Genomic DNA, 20636 nt, shown 5'->3' with positions numbered 1-20636 from the left:
GGGGGGGGGGGGAAGATTGCGGATCAACATTACTCCCTCCAGAGCTGTTCACAGATGGCTCGTCCGTAAGGTCAACTGAGCTGAGTTTGGAGACTGAATCTGCCTAATCCCTGAGTGGGGAGAGGAAAACAACAAAGGACTGAACATCTCTTATGAGATAAGAATATTTCATTCGGTGTATTTTTCACTTACCAAAATAATAATAATGATAATAATATTAATCCGTGCATTTGATAGAGCGCCTTATTACGTCTTCGAGCCGTCTCGCAGCGCTTCACTGTAAAGTGGATCGATCGGCTGAGTATTGTGTGGGAGACTTCACATTTAATGTCAACCACAACAACAACTTGCATTTTTACAACACCCTTCACGAGGCGGAGGGTCCCGGAGTGCTTATGTCCCCCGTTAGTATCAGTTCTTTGAGTGAAACGCGCTGCCATAATTTACAGTCTCCTATCTATACATATCATGAATTAATCAGGAAGGCTATTATTTTATTTTTTTTGCAGATCTTATTTAAGCACTGAAACACAGCTTCCAAATTAGGAACGAATCACGAACGGAGTCCGCTGTCAGCGCCTGGAAACCCCGGTTCTAATCCGCTGTGATGCATTGCCGTCGGCTACTATTTTTACCATTTCCGTAAAGAATTCTCCTCAATTACGCAGGACCTTAAAAAATTGCATGATAAGGGTCTTAAGGCTGAGACCCATGTGCAAAGCTGGGCATCGAGAGATCAAGCAAACCAACCGTAAATGTGGACGTGGAAACAATCCAACCCGAGGGAGCTCACAAATGACCAAAACTCTGGCATTCTGCTTTCGAACCTAAAGATCGGGAGAAACAACTGCACTGTAAGCCGCAAGTGTTAAACGTGAGCCATCTCGAGCCTGAGATGTCACAGTCGCAAGGTTTCAGGCGGACGGTGCACAAACTATTCAAAAAGTACCTGAAAAAANTCGCGGTTTATTGAAAACTACAGAGAGTGTAGGTCACGTATATCTTGCCCTCGAAATGTTTTTAAAAAAAAAATAAAAAAATTAATTCCTACAGATTAAACTGGCATTAAGCCTCACCATTGCCGGGTGAGCTTTCACCCGTTCTCCTTCCTCTCTCTATAATTTCATCCCGCAGGCTCTTTGACTCTCTCCCTCGCTGCCTTCTTTCAAGGCACGACTTAATGACAGTGCTTTCAGTTATCTTTCCCCCTCTCCTCCAACCCGCAGCTCAAGTCCCCCCGTCCATCGCTGCGAAGCGCTTGCTTCGAGATGAAAGACATGGAAACGCCACATAAATATATATTTGATTGTATGGGACACGGCTTTTCGGTTTCACCAGAACGCACTACGAAAGGATGTTTTATTTGTCGATCTCGATGAGTGGCGATTGCAGTTTTAACTGTCGGACTTTATTTAAACGTTATATATTTAGTGGTGGAGCCATTAAAGGATATCTGACCATAAAGGCCAACTTTTTTCCACCGCTCTTCCTGGGGTCTGTGAATTCGTCGCTCCAATACAAAGGCTTTGTACGTCTAATCTGTAGCTGACAAGTTCATTGCCAATGTTGGAGCACTTGAAGTCTGAATAGCGCTTTTGCAAAGCCTCGCATTTGATACGTCCAGAACGTTGAAACACGTCAAAGTGCTTCACTGGGAATCGCTGTTAAAATGTAGTCAAGTGTAGTGACTGTGGATTTCTAAGCCAATTTTTATGCACGGGAAGGACTCACCAACAGCCAGCAACTGAAATCATCTGGAGGATGTTGTCCAGACCAACGCGTTCAGTCACACATTGTTCAGTTAAACAAGGGATGAAAACTATGAAAAACTGTCAAGTGGCTGACTTTCGTTGACTGGAACAATTTGCTTCAATATATGGGCATTTTGCTGCTTCCACGTGCAGAACCTCAGCCAAACATCTATTTTAAGGCAGGGGAGCTGAAGAAGACTCGAAAGCATCTAATACATATTGAAGTCAATTGAGATCACTTACCCACCCACCCAATTGCTTCCAACTTAACTGTAATAATAATAATAATAATAATAATAATAATATGGTTATAAGCTCACTTTTCTTCATCGGGTACTGTGTAATGTCACGGAATAAAAGTATACATCGCACATTTCATCATTTCACTTCAACAAACCTGCTTCACCCAATTTCTTGTGCAACGGACTTTCGCGGGTAGGTATTTGACGTATAATCAACACGGAAGTACGAGTGAACGGTCCCGCCTTCTCACTTGAGGCCCAAACGCTTATACGTAATCATAATAATCATAATAATTTGATTAGCGCTTAATGATGTTGCTGAGATGTCTCAAAGCGCTTCATTGGATTTTACTCTAAATTATAATGACTGTGCATTTGGAGGCAAACACGGCAGGCAACTTGAACACCGTCTTGCGGACACCCGTAATAACGGTAATAATAAAAATAACAGTCCTTGCATTTGATATAGCACCTCACGACATCATTGAGACGTCTCAAAGCGCTTCACAAAATATACTGTAAAGCTAATTATATGTGTTGTGGCTGAAAAGCAATAGCCAATTGTGCACAGCAGTATTACGGTAAAATAATCGTAATAATCCTTACATTTGGTATAGAGTCTTTCAAATTAAAAAGTGCTTCACAGGACATATTGTACTGTGTGTGTTTTGCGGGTGACTGAAATGAAGGATCAGTTTTATCCGGAGGGATTGTTTAGTAGAGCGATTCCAGAATCCACGTGGGGAAAACGGAGGTTGATGTCGTTGCTCAGGCTCCATGTCCACCTCATGCCTCTGTGATCTCTCCAAGAACATCCCCCCTACCCCACCACCCCAATAATAGCGCACGTGCAGATTCCCAGCACCCTGGACTGGCAATGCTGCAAATATCGCTCCAGGAGCGGAAATAGTCACATCAGACAATCACTTGCGAGCCACTCTTCCTGTTGGCCAGATGTGCCAGCAAAACTCAACGTCACACTGTTGGGTGAGGGAGAAATCAGGCCCCACGTAACTAAAAATACAGTGTTGTCCAGATGGCAGCCTTGTTCTGTTTAGCCAGATATTTCAGAAATGGTGGCTTCAAAACCTGCTTCCCTACCTCAAAGCCTCGTCTGATCCGCGCACATTTTTCAACGAGCACTCTAAAATGCTTGCGAGCCAGCTGTCTTGCGTTGCTTATAATACCCCCACAAAGAATCAGACAGTTCTTTTTCTTCAGAGACATCTAATTAAGAGCATGAAACAGCCAGTTAAAATATTCCTTACACCAACTGGCATTGTCACATCAGCAGCTTAATTCCGCTCTCTTTTTTCTTCCTAGCAATTATAATTTCTTCGTCACTCCTTATTTATATAATCATCCAAATTCCCACTGGGAGAAGCCAGGGTTTAGATTGAATGTGCCCTTTACACCTCCGTAAGAAAGCGTTTGCTGTGCGAGTACGTTCTCCCTTCATGGCATCGAGCAATTTTCCACGACTGCTATGAAGTAGCACCGTCTGAGTGATAAAATTGTCTCTCACGTTTAAAACGAGAATGTAAAGAGGTAATGACAGCCTCTTCTAAAAGAAACGAGGCAGATTCAAGTCTTTCACCTAATCCCTATTCCTGTGAAGTTTCACACTCCACAGATCGATGGAGAAAGTTAATTAAAACATGATCAATTACGTCTTCTGGTTTCACATAACACTGTGAGTCGGAAGGAATGAGTTGCAAACTTAAATTTAAAAGAAAGCCTCTTTGCGGGATTTCCCGATAGGATTCATTAATTTAAACAGAACTGTTCTGACGAAGGGTCGTGGACCGAAACATCAGAGTATTGTGTGCAGTTTTGGTCTCCTTATTTAAAAAAGGACATATTTGCCCTCGAGGGGGTGCAGCGTAGATTCACTCGGTTAGTGCCTGGGATGAGGGGACTGACCTATGAGGAGAGGCTGAATAAAGGAGGGCTGTTCTCTAGGGTACAGAAGAATTAGGGGGGATCTTATTGAAACTTATAAGATTCTTAAAGAGCTGATAAAGTAGACACAGAGGGACTGTTTCCCCGGGAGGAGAATCTATAACCAGGGGTCACAAGTCTGAAAATTAAGGGTCAGCCTCTTAGAACAGAGTTGAGGAAACATTTCTTGACTCAGAGGGTAGTGAACTTGTGGACTTCACTACCCCAGAAGGCTGTAGATGCTCAGTCCTTGAACATCTTCAAGGCTGAGACTGATAGATTCTTGAAAAATAGAGGGATTAGGGGATATGGGGATAGGACGGGTAATCAGAGTTAGGTGAGAAGATCAGCCATGATCTTATCGAAGGGCGGAGCACAGGCACGAAGGGCCGAATGGCCGACTCCTGCTCCTAATTCTTATGCTCTTACGTTCTTAACATCGACTCGCTTTCCTTTCTCCATAGATGCTGCCCTGACCCTAACGCTGAGTGTTCCCCGGCCACTTCTGGTTTTTGTTTCAGATTTCCAGCGGTTTTGTTCATTAATTTAAATGTGCTCGATCAGGCGTGGCAGTCACTTCACCATGTACACTGGACGTTCGGGCCACACGCCATATAACTACATTGGATCCTTGCATGTCTGTCATTGTGCCTACAATGTCAGAACACCTCAAAGTGTTTCACAGGCAATTTCGGCCGAGGGCAGAAACTTATTCGGAGGCAAATGCGGAAGCTCATTTTTGCGCTCTCCGAGGTCCTGCAAACAGCCGCGAAATGAACGAGTAATTAACCCAGTGGATTGTTCCTTGAACGTGCAGATTCCTTACTCTAACGTCACATTCCTTACTCTAACGTCAAACCTTGGGCGAGTTTCCTTACTCCACAAAGAGCCGAGTAATAATCCCTCCAAAACCAAAGAAACAATAATAAATTGGTCATTTTCAATCTACGACTGTTTGTGGGACATTGCTGTGCGCAATTGGCTGCCGCGTTCACCCACAAATATACAGTCAATTCACTTTACAGTGTGTTCTGTGAAGCGCTTTGGGACGTCCTCCCGACGTGAAAAGCGCTATATCAAATGCAAGCATTATTATTATTATTATTATCCAAAGGATGGCAACTTCGAACAATGCAGCACTCCCCCAGTAAAGTGTTCCCGGTACGCTATCTCGCGTGAAGCTATCGAAAATGCAAGTTGTCGTTGTCGCTGTTGGCGTTGTGAGTGTATTCAAGTGCCGGCGAAGAGCAAGCAGGAAGCAGCGGTGGGTGGAGCATTGATAAAGCAAATTGCAAACCAGAAAACTGCGCATATTCGGTGCTCGGTTCAAGATGACGTTGGCTGCCGTCTCGAGTGCTCCGGGAGCTCGGCTGCTGAGCGCACAATATATCCTCCCTCTCAGACTCCCTGCTCTGACCAGATGCGATTCTGAGATCACCCCGCTCCATCCTCGCACTCTGCCCGACAGATGTGACTAATAATAAAGCACCGTATCGTCTGCTCTGCTCTGGCATCTCACCTGGGAAACTGTGATTCTCCATAATTGGTTTGCGCAGCCACCGCAGGGCAAAGTGGGTGGCCAAAGCCTTCAGAAAACGAAGGTCAAATTTGCATGGGCCAGTCGGCCTGATACGTACAGGGCATTGGCAACTGTTTGCCTGAGTCCTTCTTAAAGTACCTTGAATTGCACTGCAAATCCTCGGGACTCCAAGGCACCATATCAAATCCAAAATTATTATTATTGCGACTATTATCATTACTACTCATTTAGATGGCAATTCCTCTCCTGGCCCTTGTGTTTTATAATGGATCAGACCTAGTTACTTCTCCTGCTGGCAACATTAATCAGCTGTGGGACATGGTGAGCGGCGCTAGAGAAACAATAAAGGAAGATCAGAACAAACTGAAGTGCTCTGCCTGTTTATCGCTAGTTGACTGGTTATGCGTCTGTATTAAGATGTCTGCTCTTGTGTTTCTGACACAGTCTACGCGTTGTCTGCGATTCATAATAACAATCCTTACATTTGGTACAGTGCCTTTTACATTAGGAGGAGGCCTCAAAGTGCTTCTCAGGATACACTATAAAGTGCAGTGACTGTGTGTTTTATGAGCAACCTTGGCAGCCAATTGGCACACAGCAACATCCCACAAACAGACATGAAACGAGTGACCAATTCTATTTGGGGACTTTGTTGGCCAAGGCATCGGGAGAAACACCCTTCTCTTTACGAAATAGCACCACGGGTATTAACCTCCACCTGAACAGGCAGACGGGGTATCGGGTTAAACATCTCATCCGAAGGACCGCACCTCTGACAAAGCAACCCACCCAAAACACTGTTTAAGACTGTTGAAGTTCCAAGGCCCAATGGTGGGAACTGGACCAACAACCTTGACTCTGACTCAAGAGGTGAGAGTGCTATTACCTGAGCTAAATAATAATAATAATAATAACAATAATAGCTAGACTGACGAACGCTAAGAAGCTGACGGGCCGACAACAACTTGCATTTGTAATAGAGCCCATTAGGTGGAATGACGTCTCAGACGGCTTTATATTGGCAGATGTGTACGCTCAGCAGAGGAAGGGAAGAGCAGGAAAGAAGGAGGGGAGGTGACCACAGGCGCAGTGGAAGATGTAGGTTTTAAGGCAGGATTTGAAGACCGATAGAAAGGGGGACAAAAATGCAGGGGTCGAGGAAGGAGTTCCAGAGGATAGGGACACAGTAGGAATGAACGAAGCTCAAAACAACAACAACAACAACAACAGCAGCAAATTACATTTGCATCGTGCCTTTCATGCCAGGAGAGCGTCACAAAGCACTGGAGTCCCAAATCAGTCAGCGACTCACTTCGAGAGATTTTTGTGGTGTTTTCGTAAGTGAAAACGGCCGCCAATTTGCACACGGCAACGACCCATAAATAGCCTCGCAGCGAATGACCAATTTTATTCGGTGGATTGCTGGCCAGGATAACCGTGGCGCAAATGCGTGGCAGTTTAGCAGCTCAAGAACCAAACGGTCTGTGTGCTGACCTCTTCGTTGTGCACCACTTCCATTGCTTCGGACGGTTCTTCTTGCTATCCAGATTATGCGCCTCAGCGTGAAAGATGCTCGACTCAGTGGTTGCCAGCTGCTTGTTTTCAGACACCGTCCTCCTGTCACTCACCTTTCCTGCAATGATTATTTCCAGCAAGCTGGAACTCGCTCAGGACTTTTACAGCTTTTGTCTCATTCCCCAGCTTGTCTCACTTGAGATGACTATTGATCTCTCCCATTTGTCACTTTACTTTTTCTTCCATTGCCTCTGCCTCTGTATCTCAAACTCCCCTCCTATTTTTAGTGAGTTTGCTGATGACTGCCTTATCCCACTCCTTCTCGCTCTCTCCCGATTTTTCTGCACCAATATGTTCCTTCTTCCACCTAATAAATTGCAGCTATACGATCGTGAAACTGCACAACCCATCTTCTGCTCCGATTTCTGTCTGCCTTACACTGACCCTCTCTCGTTTCTCCACCCATGTCCTAGTGTTGTCTCGGTGTCCTCATTTCTCGATCCTCTTACGAGGTAAATAGATATTTGTTAGCTCGGGGTATCAAGGGATACGGGGCAAGGGCATGTAATTGGACTTCAGGTCCAGATCAGCTATGATCTCGTAGAATAGCAAAACAGGCTTAAGGGGCTGAACGTTCGACTCCTGTTGACTCTAAACCAGTATCATAATTTAACCGGTGTTGAGGTTAAATTTGATGGCAGGTTCTTGCCACCAAATCTGAAATTTTACATTAAAATCCAATCTCTCATTCCTCCCCCCAAAATCTCAAATTCAAAACTTTCTTTTTAAAAAAAATGTTCTCATTGACCATCTCTCAAACACTCCTTTCTTACAACCTTGTTCGGTTGTCCATATCATTGGTGTAAAGACTTGAAGCTGGAAAGGGTGAAACCCATTGGGATTAAAATCTCAAACTCCAGATGCTACTCGAGAGGGATTGAGGGAGAGAGTTCCAGAGTTTCGGGGCGTAGTGGCTGAAGGACACGGCCACCGATGGTGAAGCGGAGGGGACAAACAGGAGGCTGGAGTCAGCCGAGCGGAGGCAGCGGGTGGTGGAGTGGGAATGATAAGCAGGTCGGATAGTTAGTTGAGGTGCGAGGGCATGAATGGATTTGAAAACGAGTGCGAGGATCTTGAAGGTAAGGTGACGGAAATGGGCTCGGGGCATAGGCAGCAGTATTCAGATGAAATCATACTTTGGGCGGTCATAGCATCCAGTGCATAGTTTGGTTCAATCGAGCTTCCCATTGATAAAACTGAACTGGAGGGACCTATTCACATTCATTCTTTCACATCAAACATTCATAGTTTGACTTTCGAGCTGCTCCTGGGAAACTTCCAATTCCACTTCTCTTTAAAAGCTGTTGGGTCGATGGACAGGAGAACAGAAACAATGGCAGGGTACGTGTCCACATTAATTGTATTCAACCTCTACGAAACAGATGAAGGGTAGAAATTTCAATCGTGCCAATCCGGTTTAGGCTGCAATTTCCTTATAATTGATTTCAGATACAGTTTGCAGGAAAGGGTCAACACGTACTGAAAAATCATGAATTCTTGGCCCAAAGGACACCCGGAGCATTCAGAGCGCACTCTCTGATGCAAGTGTAAGCGTCTTGCGAATGTCATCCTGGCGTGAAAACCACTAACGATGAAAATCTGTACTGTATTGTAAGTTTAAGTTTTTTTTTCTTGGATCCACAATCTATTTTGCACTGTTAAAAACGTACCCAAATAATTTTCAAACGTCCTGACGAGCAAAACGGGTGCGGACCAGTTTAGTGTTCCCCTATTCTGCTTTTATATGTTGCACTTTGCGATGGATGACGTTTAGCAGAAAAGGAAGGGACTGAGTCTGTGCGAACCACCTGAGCGCCCTGCTCCTGAATTAAACCAGCGTTAACAGGGCAGGTGTGAATAGCACTGCCACTGCTCCTCCGAATATCCATCGAGCCGAACAGAACTTCCACCACGCAGCCCAGAAACGAGCAAGCAGGCCATTTTCACCCACTGTGTCCTCGCTCTCTGGCATTCCCTCACCCTCAAATACACACTTCACCGGAAATTCCCCTGAAGCGCTTTGAGATGCCTCAACGACACGGTGGGGCGCTATTTTCGCCCACAAAACACACAGTCGATCCACTCTACGATATATTCTGTGAAGCTCTCCGGTTATTCAACAGCGATAGTGCGAGGATTATTAAAATATCTCTGCCTCACATGCTCCATGCCCATTTTTGAAACACTACTAAAAACCTATCTCTTCGACTGTGTCTTTGATCACCTCCCTCCTACTACCTACATTGGCTTCCCACCTTGTTTGGGTTTCCGTTCCATCTCTGTGAAGTGCTTTGAGATGTTATCCTGCGATTCAATGTCATTGCAGAGTCTGTTGCACCAGCAGCTCTTTAGCAGTGCATCAAGATAACCCGAATTTGGTGTTTATATACAACACACACACACATACACACACACACAGCAACTCAGCGGGAAAAACAAATCAGGTTTTTAAAAATAAATTCGATTTGGATGCGTGATTGCGGAAAATAAAAATAAAACAGTGCTGGGAAAAAGATCAGCCTAAATACTGCAGTGCCAAAAAGGGAGTTAGCATCAGCGGAAGATGAATTATAGTTAAGGATCTTTTGTGATTCCGTAAGTGATGATTTAGCTCGAATACGTATTTGAGGGCCAATTTAGGTTAAACTTAAGACATCACTGCTTCTGACAATTCTCAGTCTGACTATTTAAAGCAAAGACTAAAAGGTTTCTTTAAATAGTTCAACAGCAGTGGTGTGAGGAGCAACACTGAGGGAACAGTGGCAATTCAACTGATGTTCTTCTGTCTATACTGGTAAGCGCAACGGAGATAAATGATATGTAACATGGCAGTGAAGATGAGGCATGATTGAAGCCGCCTGTGCAAGAAACTGCAGTCCTGTGGGATTACAATGAGATGTCAAGAGTTAGTTGCAGGAACTTCAGATGAATGGCTCCTGGATATTGCTGGAAGGACTGCAGTTTGGGTTTGCTCGGGGTGAGAATCACTGGAAAGGCAGAGATCATATTTATATTGACCGCTCGGAAACAAACTTAACATAATTTCCAGGATGGGTGGCACGGGCGGACCTGGCTAATCGGGCATATTGGAGAAGCGCATCAAGTTGGTAGCAGCGCATGGAACAATATTTGCGAAACTGTTTAATAAGAGTTTCTGCAGCGGTTTTTCAAAGATATGACATGCAATTCCATAATATACAGGAGGCCAAGAATGAGGGACTGATAGGCAGGGAGCAGAGCTTTGGAATTGATTTGCACCACTGGCAATTATACTGTTTGCGATTCGAAATGGTTTTCTTCCTTTACTGAGAATCATTTCCGATCATACACCTTGCGTCGGATATATATTGAATTTTCACCATCGAAACCAACAGTAAAAGTGCGCATACATTGAGCAAATTAAAGAGTGACCGGATGCAAACAAGGCTAGAAAAGACATTGCTAAAAAAAATGTATATCCAAAACAACCTGTCAGTTTGCAGTTCCTTAAATTCTGGCATAATGTGTGTTGCTCAAGGCCATTCACGGCCTCGCTCCCTCCTACCTCTCCGACCTACTATCCCCCTACCTACCTGCCCATACCCTCCGTTCCTCTGGCTCCGGTCTGCTCCACATCCCCCGCCCCAACCGCCCTACCATCGGTGGCCGGACCTTCAGCCTCTCAGCCCCGAGGCTCTGGAACTCTATCACCCAGTGCCTTCACCACTTCTTCCCTTTCCTCCTTCAAGGCCGGTCTCAAGACCTTTCTCTTTGACCTTCAGCCTTCAGCTCCGCTCTCGACTCTCTACCCCCTCCTCGCTCCCTCCCTTCCCTCCCCTCACCCTGACCATTTCCCCCCTCCTCGCTCCCTCCCTTCCCTCCCCTCACCCTGACCATTTCCCCTCTGCTCGGGTCCTGACCCAACTGTCCAGCGCCTTGGGACGTCCTCCCGACGTGAAAGGCGCTCTATAAATGGAATCTTGTTGTTGTTGTTGTTGTTCGGAATATAAAAGTCCAGTTTTCTTGCAAAGGCCATTGGGTTGAAAGAGTGTTTCTCAGGAAAGCAGCAACACAACGTATGTCTCAAGAAAGCCCTATTTGGTGGTCAATAACATCTCTGGAATTATATCACACCGAGCTTACACCTACTTTACCTTCCTGATTATGGGGCCTTTTTTTTTGTTGTTTCTGCAGCGTCACCATTTAAAAGGAAACAGACTCATTGTATTGGACCGTCCTGTAGCTCAGTGGTTAGAGAGCTCGCCTCGCAAGTAGGAACCCGGACGTTAAATCGATTGGCGGATCCCTTTAACTGGGGGTAATAATCACTTCAAAAAAAAATAATAATAATAATAATTTGGTCACTCAATCCACGACTGTTTGTGGGGACGCTGCTGTGCGCAATTGGCTGCCGCGTTTCGCCCACAAAATACATGGTCAATTCACTCCGCCGTATATTCTGTGAAGCGCTTTGAGACGTCTCGAAGACGTGATAAGGCGCCGTATCACGTGCAAGGATTATTATTATTATTATTGTTAATTTCGTCAATGATAGTGACAAAATAATTTTGCCTTGGTGGCGACAAGGAAGAACAATTGCTAATTTGTGTGACCTTATTAACGATGCTATGCCATTAAACCTACAAGTGCTCCACTCTTCTAACCAACTCGTCTGCTATTCTGTGTGGATCGTATATTTCATGTTTTGGATGTCACCCTTTATTAAGCTCCTAGACAACTCCCAAAGGGGCACGACGCCACTCCAAAGATGGGACATCAAGTCCAGGGATGAATTTATCCTGCTGGAGCAATTTGCTGACGCTTCTTGCAGTAAAGCGATTTGGAAGCAACGAACAATATTTATATTTCTGGCCCTGACATCGCATTCGCCGACTCTGAATCACAGGAGCGCTGTGTGCAGGTGTCTCCTTAAACAGAACGCACCGAGCTCTGTTTGGTCCTGACTCGAGAGGGTAGAGAGAAGTTCGCCCTATCAAAACCGCCTGCAGCGAAAGCAACTTATTTGACTGCTGAAACAAACCACCTTCTGAATCGTTTTCCCAACCCCAATCGCCCTTCTGCAATCCGATATGTAGTTGACTCTTAGCATCGAATTAACACAGACAAGTCAGAGCAAGTTGCCCTCTTGCCTCGGAGAAGTCAATGCAGCGAGAAGGTTTGGAAGCTGCAGGAATGGATAGGTCCCAAGTTATATCTGTGCCGAGTCACTGCTCTTAGTTGTGGAAGCACGAGGCGAGGCGAGACTCGAATGGGCCTGAGTGTCTCCAGATTACGGGGAGGAGGTAGAACATCGATCTGATTGCCGTTGAGCTGCTTGCTCTGAAGATTCGCGTGCGAGGAAGTCAGAATGAGGTCAGGATCAGGCTTGGCTGTGAAGCCTATTCAGTGGAACGTGCCTGCGAAACCTTTCGGTACGTTGCCACTCACACGCACGTGTCGTAAGGAACTTGGGTGAGCGGCTGTCGCCATAGCTGGAACCAAAGCTGAAGAAGAACAATGCGGGCGGAGGCGGGGGGGTGTGGGGGGGAAAGGGGAATTTGCATCATAAAGTGTAAGTTTCAACTGTTATTCCAATTCAGCTGCCCTTAGTTAGCACGTTAGCAAGCTTTGCCACCTTTTCTGCCCATTTCCCGTAGAAAGTATTTAATGTTAATTGTGCTTAACGTTACCGTGCAAGTCCTCTGATATTTTGCAAGCCCCCGGAGGCTCCCACTGACTGATAGGAATGCTGGAAGTGTGGCCATCCAAGCCGCGAAGAATAATAATCCTTGGATTTGATACGGTGCCTTTCATGTCAGGAGGATGTCTCAAAGCCCTTCAAGGATTAAATGTAACGTGTAGTGACTGTGCTTATGTGTTAATGAAAAGCAAAGTGTAGATATTTACGGTCGCCCTATCAAAATCACCTGCAGCAAAAGCAACTTATTTGGAACTCAACGCACAAATTTGATTACTGAAACAAACCACCGCCTGAATCGGTTAATGAAAGCAAAGTATAGATCCTCATCGTTGCTTGTTCTCTCCTGTCTGTCCCTCAGATTTCTTGCTAACCCTGTCTCATTCTTGCTACGTAAGCCCTGGTTTCTTCAGTCGCTTTTCTCTACCCCGTCTCTCTCTCTCTCTCTCTCTCTTTCTCTCTCTCGTGGACTTCCCGTAGCAATTTTTTTAATATAAAACGTGGGCTTATTATTCTGCTCCGCTCTCTAGCTTCAGCAAATACGTCGCTGCGAACTTCCAAGTAACTGCAACGCAATTATAAATAATGCGGCAACGTAAATGCAACGTGAATGCACACTGACCAGCAAAAGTACGGCAGCTATTTATAAGCAAGTGGGGAGAAATATCAAACAGAGCAGAGGAGACCCCGGTTCGCATCAATAAATTTGCCACACGGGAAACACAGTGCAGAGAGAAAAAAAAATCCAGGATGTCTATCTCGTTAATAGCTTATGATGTTTACTGTAGCACAACTTGTCGACAGTGTAATATGCTGTTGGCGAGATTCAGAGCGTCTCATCATTGCTCAGGCTATGAAATCAGTGACAATCACCTGTTTGCGTGCCCCATTCGGTGCCACAGAGGGTAATTGCTGTAAGATTCTATATAATTCTACACGGTTGGACAGCCGCCCAATGAACAAGACCTGCGGCCCAACATAGAAGTGGGACCTTTGGCCCAACAGTAATAGTCCTGTAATCCTTGCGTTTGATACAGCACTTTATCACGTCTTCGAGGTGTCTCAAAGCGCTTCTAAGAATAGGCTGTCAATTGAAACTGGCTGTATGTTTTGTGGGGGAGAACACGGCAGTCAACTGCTCACAGCAGCGTCCCCAAAAACAGTCGTGGACTGAGCGATCAATTTTATTTTTATTATGACCGCCCGTAGCGGTATTTATACTCCACACGAGCCTCCACCCTTCCTATTGCCCTCTTCCACACCCCTTTTCCCTCATGGACGCCACAACTGGAAACAAACTGGAAAGGCCAGGGAATCGTCCAAGAGTAATCGAATTGCAGATTGAATTGAAGATGTTATTTGAGGAGTAATTTATAATTCACGATTTCAGGGGTAATTTACAATGGCTGCAGGAGCCACTGTACAAATGATGCCAAAAGGGCCATATCACCAGGCATACAATCTCCTCTTGTGTATATCTCGATAAACATTACATTATGGTTGCATGCCCAATGTCCTTCGGATGTTAAACTGAGGTCCCTTCTGCCTGTACAGATGGACGTTAAAAATCCAATGGCATTATTCGAAAAGAGAAGGGAATTTCTCCCGGTTTCCCGGCCAACAATCCCCTCAAGTAAATTTGGTCGCTGAGTGTAATCTGGGCTGTCACATTCGCCTCCAAATTCACAGTCGTGCCCCTTCACAGTAAGCTCTGGAAAGCGCTTTAAACACTTCTCCTGATTTGAAGCGTGCTCTACCAAATGCAAGGTTTATTTTTCTTATTATTTACCACCTCAGAGTAGCGCCGAGTTTATTTTTTCAAATCACAAAAACTGGCTCACGAGGATGAGCTTCAAGCACCTGCTTCTGCCCGGATCAATCTTCCCCTTCCAACCTTCAGGAAACATTACTCTTGATCCGCCTCACACATTTGCCAGCGATGCCCTGAACAACTGAAACTGGCAGCCTGACACAAACCCACAGTGCGGAGACATCAGGATAAGTCAGGGCGGTAGGATTTAAATGAACTCTTTGCTCCGAGAGCCAGTGCAGACTTGATGAGCCAAATGACTTCCTTCTGCGCTGAAAATTTCCAGGATTCTACGATGATTAAAATTTGGTGAGTAAAACCTTGTTTGAGGGTGGGCTGGCGGCACAGGGTTCTGGAGCAGATTACCGCAGGCATGAGCTGACGGCTCTGAGTTCCAGCGTGGGGAGCTCTCAAACCAGCCACGCAGAGTGCCGGGTTGAGAAACAGGCACTGACCCACCGAGAGGGACAGAACATCTAAGGTCAGTCGCTGTGAGCTACTCTTGTGCGCCTATTAGCTGACCGCAGCACAGCGCGGGCAGATGGTCTGTAACGTGGGTGGGATGGCTCCGGAATGGAAGAGTGGATAAGAAGAAATTCGGAACCTGCAGAAAATTACCATCAAAGCCTTATGCCACGTAACATCTTTACCACCTGAAAAAACATCCCATAACATACATAGGAAAGACACATTGGCCCATTGGACGTGATTTCATCCACGAAGGCATGGCATTCGCTTCGTGCTACCAAGGAGGGAAATGTGGTTCTGTGGATTATAAATACGATGATAATAATAATCCTTGCGTTTGTACAGCGGCTTTCCAGTTGGGAGAACATTTCAAAATGCTTCCACCGGATTTCGTGTAAAGTGTAGTGGCTGTGTGTTTTGTAGGCAGTCGTATTGAACGTAAAGAAGAAAGTCTGGTTGGACTTGTGCAGAATTTTTTTTGGATGCAATTGTTGCGTCGGTCTCAGTTTACCCGATGACGTGATAAGGCACTAGATCAGATGATTAAGAAACCCGGGGTGTGGGGGGAAGAGGGGGCAGTGGGTGGAAAAGGGAAGGTTAGAAGGAACGTCTTCACTGAGAGGATTCTTTCGTCATGGAATTGGTCACCACAAATGCTTTTGTGTCAGACGGGATCGATAGAATCATTCAAAAGGGAACTGGATAAGCATCCAAGCAGTGAAACTAATATTTGGGGGAAAAGAGCTGGAAAAGTTAGATTAATTCAAGAAAAGGTACTTAAGAAACAGAATGTAGCAATGGCTCCGACCCAATGGGTCAAACAGCTCTGTTGAACACTTCTATTTCTGTGTTTCATGCAAGTGCCGTAGCTCAATCGCACATTATGTCAACTGAGAGCTTTTCAAGGTTCTGCTTTAGTACCCATATACAATGTTTTAGTAACTAGCATAACTCACTTGCCATTCGCCCATTTATGTCGAGCAATCAAGTTGAATTTGCCCAACTAATCGAGTGATGACACATCAAACAAAATGGGATATTGCTCTCTACAGTTATGAATGCTACCGACAGCCTGCTGTATAAAGGTAGGATTAGAGGCGGATAGTGTCTGCGTGCCCTCCGAGATCATTCATCTCTGTTCCACCCCCTGGCTTCCGTCGTGCTTCTCCACCGTCAAAGCGTTCTAGGACGCTACACTGATACTTAAATGCCAGGTGTTGTTATCTATCCTCAAAGAAAAATCATTTCAGATATTGCAAGACTATTAGCCACCACGAATGTTGATCGAATTACCATTTATTGACCCTAAATTAGTTCATTATTGCTGCCAAGTTAAAACCTAAATTCGAAAAAAAAGTCCAATAATTGTACTGTCATAACATAATAGAAATGCCTTCAGAATGGCTGCAAAAGATAGTTTCAATTTAATAGAGCTACACAATCCTATGACGTGTAAACATGTGTGGGAGTGAGGGTGGTGGTGTGATATTCCAGATAATTTATCATTGAACTACTTAAAATGTAAGTGCGCAAAACAGAAAATGTCCTCATCAGCATAACATACATTAATAATAATAATAATCCTTGCATTTGAATTTGATGTAGTGCCTTATCTCGTCTTCTAGTCATCTCAAAACGCTTCACGGAACATACGGTAAAGTGAATTGACTGTATATTTTGTGGGCGAAATGTGACAGCCAATTGCGCACAGCAGCGTCCCCACGAACAGTCGAGGATTGAAGTGACCAAACAATAATATTTTTTTCTTGAGGGATTACTATCAGGCGTGTGGAGCAAGGAAACTTGCCCAAGGTTTCACCCCCCCTGCCGGGAATCGAACCCAGGTCTCTCGCTTGCGAGGTGAGTGCTCTAACCACTGAGCTACACGACTACACGTAAAGGGAAATTTACAAAGTACCGTAGGTCCCTTCAAAGTCACCACCAACAACAACTTGTATTTATATACAGTGCCGTTCATAGGGTATTATCTTGGGGCACAGTGACAGAGTTGGATGGGTACAAGGGGGAAGGGAGGGGGAGATGGCCATTGGCATGTTGGAAGAGGCAGAATTTGATGTGGGACTTAAAGATAGAAAGAGAGGGCAGATTAGGGGTGTAGGAACTGAAGGATGAGCCAGTGATGGTGGTATGGAGTTGGAAGGGAAGTGCAGTAGCTCGAGTCAGATGAATGCAGGAGAAGCACAGAGGAGTAGGGTAGGAGAAGAGCCAGATAGTGGATGGATTTCGAGGTGAGGGCGAGGACAGCTTTCACAACAATTCAGATGCCAAAAAAACACCCTTCTGCGGACCCGCTAAGAAGGTGAGAGCTTTCTGGTTGCTGTTCCTAAATTATCTTTTCAAACCGATCGAAGACTCAAGTATTTTTCTTTGATACAAAAAACTGCATCGCACGAATCTCGAATCCAGCCCGGGAAGGCACACGACAAAATAGGTTATTAAAAATCCTCCCTCCCTAACAAAAGCCCCCAACGACGACGACGGGGGTTTTTCCAAATTCTGAGAACGGACGGACCCATCATTGAAACTAAATCATCCGGTTTCGATGTCCTAAATGTACCACATTCAGTTTCATCATCGAAGGTTGCCCCTCCTCTCAGCTGACCGTTGTATTGACGAGATCAAGGAGTTGAATTGCTGCCGTGGCATCGTCATATGGATCACAGCTCGTGGCATAATCCAAAACATATCATGCAAAAAAAAATGAGTGGGGAGGATGCCTTGTCGTATCAATTCTATTTCTGTGGATTCAAGAGTTCCTTGGACTTCTGAGCACCATGGTGAAGACTCATGTGAAGTCTAAATACCAGCACGAGTCCATGGTTGGTCCGAGTGGCCTGTTTCCGTGCTGTGCTCTTTCTAAACCACATGTTAATAAGGTACCAATTGATGCGGGTGTATAATGGATGTGTTACTGGTTTAAAGACGCAGGTCCCACTTCCACACAATTATTCTCCTCAATCTATCCAGTTCTCAATTTAGCTGCGGTCAATGCAAATGTTTTTCAACCTCGACACAGGCCAGGCTAAATTTTAAAAGCCTTAAACATGCAGAGAGAATCTCTTTGCATGTGACCACTCAAGCCCCTGGAAAAATAATTTAACGAAAAAAAATGCTGCTGAACTTAATACGTGTAAACTGTCATTTATAATCTCTGGTCAGACCAGGTGCTATTCCAAATGGACCTACTGTTTAGGTAGCTGAAGGCGATGTGTTCAAAAGTGCTTCAATTTACATAATGCAATATTCTAAAGTTTAAAGCTACAAACCTGCCAACCGTCTGAACATAACGGAGGGGAAACTCATCGCTTTTTCTACTTAATATAGTTCCTTTTCCAACAAGACACGTACGATTTTAGCGTTTAGCAAAAAAATAAACATATCGACAATAGCCTTACCTTTGAGGTCTTGCAATTCAATGCGTCAAACCCACACTTATTAAACCAACACACGCCCTCAAGGCGACAAACAGAAACCCCATTTTTTTTTTAAAATCTCATGTGGGTTAATTTATTTGGATAGCATTTCAAAAAAATGATGTGAAACTTCTTTTTTTCCCCGTTGGAAAGATAAAGAAAGCAAAGCATTTTAGTACCTTTACTTTTACCTATGAGATTGATGAAATGGTTCCATGAAGTAGCAGTTTTTGAATAAGGAAAAAAAGAGAGAAACAATTGATAAGTTGCATGGCAATGCGTTAAAGAAAAAGCAACAAAATCACAGCTAAGATAAGATCATTCAACGTGGAAGCATGCAATGCACGTTGAGCCTGAGAATATATTGCATGGGGATGGAAGAATGGACTACTTTCTACGAAACATTTTTTTTTGGGTGTTGGGAGAAATATCTACTCAAACACCTGGAGAGAGACGCAGTTTAATGGCTCCGTGTTCAAATTTAAAACCAAGATTAAAAGTGGTGAGGCATGAAATTATTCAGCTGAATTTCCTAACATTGCGGAAGAAAAAAAAAACCAATACACTGGCGTTCATTCCGACGGCCAAGGCAGTTTCGCACAACGCTGCAGCAACACTTTCGATCGGCCATGCATCAATGGTTTACGGTTGAAGCACACTGCTTAACACATGTTGCAATAAAGTGCGACAATTTATCACACGTCAAGCTGAGAGTGAGTGCTAATTATGGAGAATGCCACCTGATACATAAGCAAGCACAACTCGTTGGGCATCTTACGTTTCAAGTCACCGACAAAACACACCGGGTTCAAATTAAAAAAAAATTTAACATTGCTTCGGCCATCCCTTCCGCATCGACATTTTCACATTCAACGGACCTCTTCTCCAAGTTCGCACAAAGTTAATAACTTTTAAAAGAAAAAGACTGACTCAAGTGCAAAAGGGAAAGAAAAAGGAAAGGGAAGACAAAAAAAAAAGACAAAAAAAAAAAAAAGAAAAAGCAGGATTGCCTCGAAACAGCCAAACTGCGAGTATACGTTTTCGTCAAATTATATCTAGAGAGAGTTTAAAGACAACTACTGAAAGGTGGGGAAGAAGGAAGCACAGTGGAAAAAAAAAGGAATGGAACCCATACCTTGGTCGCCCATCATCAGGTGTGCAAGACCTTGAAGGGAAACAAGAGCACAGTCAGCAAAGAACAAGGGCAAGTGGGAAGGTGTTGTCACAATGCCAAAAATGTTTTGTGACAGACATCTGCTTTCGATTTAGATGTCTTTATTACAGATATATGAAAAAGCATGTTTCCAACCACTGGTTGCAATGCTTTGGGACAAGATCAGAAGAACGTAGATAACACTGGACAATCCAAGAGATTTTCTCCACACACATATTTGCATCAGAAAAAAACTAAAGCTCTGGCGGGTGGGGGGTGGGGTGGGTGGGGGGAGGAATCTCCCTTTTTGCCTACGGATATTTTGCGTCCAGATATATTCTGTTAAATTTGTTTGCTCCCAGAAGTTTGCTTTTCGGGAAAGTGGAATTATGATTTAGAGTCCCAAATAGGAACAGTAGCGCTGAGCTGAGCCACTGTAAGACTGTCCCCTGCCATCGACTTTCACCTGTTGTATCCTTCTACGGATCGTTTGCGTGTGATTGATGGCGTAACCAACAGTTAGAACCAAAACGGTACAGTATTCAAATCGTCGCCGCTTTGAGCGACAGTGTCCCCTTGATACGGATACATTATAGAATTTGTGGAATAAGTTTTTGAATTCATTACAAATTCAGCCTTCCACACAAATGCAAATTAGTTTTTAATTTGACTTGAAATTACCACAAATTGGTGGTGTGTGTGTGGTCGCGTATCCCTGCTTTGAGCCAATGTTTTTAACTTGCAAGGAAATCTAGACGTGGAACGCATATTTTGACACACTCACAAACAAACACCCACGACCCTATTAATGTTGTCTTAGTGTCGTCGATCAAACACGCAAATTTGACAGGTTTGACAGCCCCTATTCTTTCTTTCTTTCTTTCTTTCTTTCTCTTTCTTTCTTTCTTTCTTTCTTTCTTTCTTTCTTTCTTTCTTTCTTTCTTTCTTTCTTTCTTTCTTTCTTTCTTTCTTTCTTTCTTTCTGTCTGTCTGTCTGTCTGTCTGTCTTTCTTTCTCTCTTTCTCTCTTTCTTTCTTTCTTTCTCT

At 44.4% G+C, this 20636-nt stretch overlaps 1 protein-coding gene across 1 annotated transcript in view; it reads right to left on the bottom strand.

Moving 5' to 3' along the window:
* nrxn1a (neurexin 1a) overlaps positions 1-20636 on the bottom strand; it is a 740055-nt gene that overhangs the window by 673606 nt on the left and 45813 nt on the right. The window contains exon 2 of the mRNA XM_042333191.1: positions 19574-19603. Within this exon, the coding sequence (XP_042189125.1) occupies positions 19574-19603 (30 nt within the window). The remainder of the gene's footprint in view (positions 1-19573; positions 19604-20636) is intronic.

Source organism: Callorhinchus milii, unplaced genomic scaffold, assembly GCF_018977255.1.
Source record: "Callorhinchus milii isolate IMCB2004 unplaced genomic scaffold, IMCB_Cmil_1.0 Scaffold3, whole genome shotgun sequence".
Taxonomy (NCBI): domain Eukaryota; kingdom Metazoa; phylum Chordata; class Chondrichthyes; order Chimaeriformes; family Callorhinchidae; genus Callorhinchus; species Callorhinchus milii.
Note: the sequence above shows the minus strand (reverse complement) of the source record. Positions and strands in the feature narration are given on the sequence as shown.